The following is a 3,345-nucleotide window of genomic DNA, read 5'->3' as shown; positions in this document are numbered from 1 at the left end:
ATGACGAAATTGAATATTGACAGTAAAACAGCACTGTAATAAATATCCGTTTCTACAAACAAGTGGGCCTACTGGTAACAACTTTTTGTTTTACCGTTCGTTAATTTAATTCATATTGCTTTATTATTCATAGTTCTCTGTTCCACTTGATGACTCTATTTATGAGATTGTGACTCTGTGGAGATATGATTGTTAATATCCTGGAGGGCTATTCTCTCAAAGTAAAGGAAAATGCACCATTACGGTCTAGTTACCATTCATATCTATCAGCTTTATTTGTTTTTTTCCATTTTGTTCTCTGCTATGAATATTGACATTATTCACTATTTATAATATCCAAATCATGGCTCCGCAAGAGTGCTTAATAGCTGTTATAGGTATTGACTCCATTTTGAACTACTGCTTGGAATCTTTTTCAATAAATGGCACCGGTATATTCTATGACCAAGAAAACATAGCCACTGAAAATATCACTGTAGAATCACTAGTTTATGATTTATAGTTATACAAAAAAATATATATATAACGGCCATTTTGGATGCCATTTTAAATTTGTTCATTATCGATCAAAACATATTCTAAGTCTTCTAATAAGTTTCTTGGCTCATAAACATCAGTTTAGAGACAAAATCGCGACTCCAATTAAGAGGAAATTGCCAGATTTATAGCTATTTTTAAGGTATTGGCACCATTTTGGCAGCCATCTTGAAAAAACCATTTTCCGGTGCTCCGATTTTTGCCAACTTTTGATATGTTTTTCTCTAGACCTCATTTTACAGAAAAACATCAAAAAACGTTTTCTTGCAATTTGTTTGGGGTCACATGTCAGATTGACCTTACTATTTTAGTCTCATTCATACTCATCTTCTTATATCCATGTTTTTCTATTTGATTGTTTGATTTCTATTAGATCATTTGATTTCTATTTGTATTTTGATGCTTTTTTATTTGCCTATGATGTGTTGATTGTTGTTTTCTCTCCGTTTTTTTGATACAGTAAATTGAAATTAAAATTAGTCCTAAAACAGCTGATAGAAGGCGCCACAATTATCTGGAGCTTTCAACAACTACACACACTGTTGTCTGAAGATTTGTTGGTAGCAACAATATTTTGGTTTACCTAAGAACAGTTCAATTACATAGAATAATACAGTAGCAGTGGTCTTCATTGGTGAGTTGAATGTTGTGAAATTAAATCTCGGAAATTGTTTTTCAGGATGTGGCTCGACAGCACCAGATTCAACTGGCAACATTACTCTGGATAATGGAACTATTGTGCCAATGGGTAAAAGTATAAATACAGGTGTTCGAGGATCACTGCTGTATAATGAGTATCCTTTTAATATTTCCTGTCTTCATGAGCCAGGTGCATCTTGTAGGTCTTAAGAAACATTCGATCATTTTTTAATCGGAAGCAAGCTGAAACAGCTGCATGCATACAACAGAATTCATTTGCAGGACTCTATGTTGCTTTAGCTTGGTTCTTGGTTCTGTAATCCTTTACAGCTGAGATCAGCTAAACCGGATGATTCCAAATTTCACTTTGATACTCAAGTTGGGGTCGTACAAGTGTAGTGTACAGGGAGATAGTGTTCTTCATAGTAACCCAAGGGTGCGACTGGCTTTGTTGAGAAATTTATTACAGTGGTCATTCCATCAGATCGTATAAGATTGTGATTCCTAGGTAATCATGTTTACGAACCCTCTTAAGATCTTTGCCGAAGAGAGTTGCTTGCGACTGATAACACTGCACACTTTTTAACGTTGAATTTCATAAGCCATCTAGATGACCATGTAGCCAGGTATTCAGATCTTGTTGAAAAATGTTGTGATCAGTAAGATCTACAATCTCCCAATATACAATACTGTCATCAGCATACAGTTTTATAGTTGATTTGTTACAAAATAAAACTGGTCCTAGTACGAAGCCCTGCGAGACCCCTGATGTAACACTGACCCATGAAGAATGAATGCCACTGAAAACAGCTTGTTGACGGTTTTGATAAAAATTACTGATCCATGCAAGTGTGTTATCCCTGATGAAATAGAAATTTAACATAGTAGAATGGTGAGAGGCTAAGTCTAGCAATATTATATCAGTTTGCCTCTTCTAATTCAAAGTTTCCACTCAATTGGTGGAATTTGCAAGCTGGGTTACTGTTGACAGGCCATGTCAACCACTGACCTGAATGTTTGATTTCAGATGCTATATGATTCAGTACAATGACCTTGCATGTCAGACATGTGAGAGAAATTGGCCTATAGTTTGTCGTATCAGTTTTGGATCCTTCATTATTGCTAAATAGATGGGTGGCCATCAGATTAAAAGTGCTCAAAAATTTTTTTTCGTAGGCATCACTTGTCACAAACTGGCAACAAGGTCGAATTCTCATCATCAGCTATTGGCTCACATGGAATGGGCAGTTTCCATTCTGAATTTTGGATTTAAGTGCCAAATTTGACACATTTTTACCCAAAAATGGTATTTTGAAGCCCGTCACTGAAAGATTCAATATCAATACATTTTGTATTTATATAAAAGATATTAAAATTATCTATCGAATGATGTATATGATGACACATTATGTTATTTTATCCCTCAACATTTACCAAAAAAATATATTTTTTCAATTGAATATATTTGGTATCACACAAAAGCTATTAAAATCTCTCAAATAATGTGTATGATGACACATTACTTTAATGTTGTTACCCAAAAAGTATTAAAAACATACTTTTTATGACTTTTTTCATAAATTTAAAAATACATGTTTTATTTATGAAAAATGCTAAGCTAAAAACTTTTCCACTAATATTTTCTCAAAAACTGGTGAATTCTCTTTAGCAGGCATTGGCTCACATGGAATGGGCTGAAACCACACTGAATTTTGGATTTTAGTGGCAAACTTGACCATGTTTTTTACTCAAAAGTTGTATTTTGAAGCTAGTCCATCACTGAAAGATTCAATTTGAATATAATTATTTGATACCATACAAAAACTACTAGAATTATCTATCGAATGATCTATATGATGACACATTATATTGAATTTGTGAACAAACAATTACCAAAATACATGTTTCTTTAATTTTTTTTCTCTAAATTGAATAATATACATGTTTTATTAAATTAATACAAAAATATTCATACTGTCTCTTATACACATCTAGATGTGTATAAGAGACAGCCCTTGTAGAGTCGTCCATCGAATTCCATGACGCGCTTTGAACTTATCTAACCATCCACCGCTAGCCAGAAAGTTTTGGCCAGGGTAAAATTGTTCGGCAAAGAACAAAATCCTTCTCTCTTAACAACGGTCCCTGAACAGACACTCCCTTAGCCCT

General features: G+C 33.8%; 1 protein-coding gene across 1 annotated transcript in view; it reads left to right on the top strand.

Moving 5' to 3' along the window:
• Positions 1-3,345, top strand: part of LOC117100893 (poly [ADP-ribose] polymerase 1-like) — a 144,769-nt gene that overhangs the window by 138,081 nt on the left and 3,343 nt on the right. The window contains exon 22 of the mRNA XM_033240724.1: positions 1,217-1,331. Coding sequence (XP_033096615.1) covers positions 1,217-1,331 — 115 coding nt within the window. The remainder of the gene's footprint in view (positions 1-1,216; positions 1,332-3,345) is intronic.

Source organism: Anneissia japonica, unplaced genomic scaffold (genome assembly GCF_011630105.1).
Source record: "Anneissia japonica isolate Jap-2015-1 unplaced genomic scaffold, ASM1163010v1 scaffold287858_len863314_cov180, whole genome shotgun sequence".
In the NCBI taxonomy this organism is placed as follows: Eukaryota; Metazoa; Echinodermata; class Crinoidea; order Comatulida; family Comatulidae; genus Anneissia; species Anneissia japonica.
The sequence above is the reverse complement of the archived record's forward strand: the minus strand, read 5'-3'. Positions and strand labels throughout refer to the sequence as shown.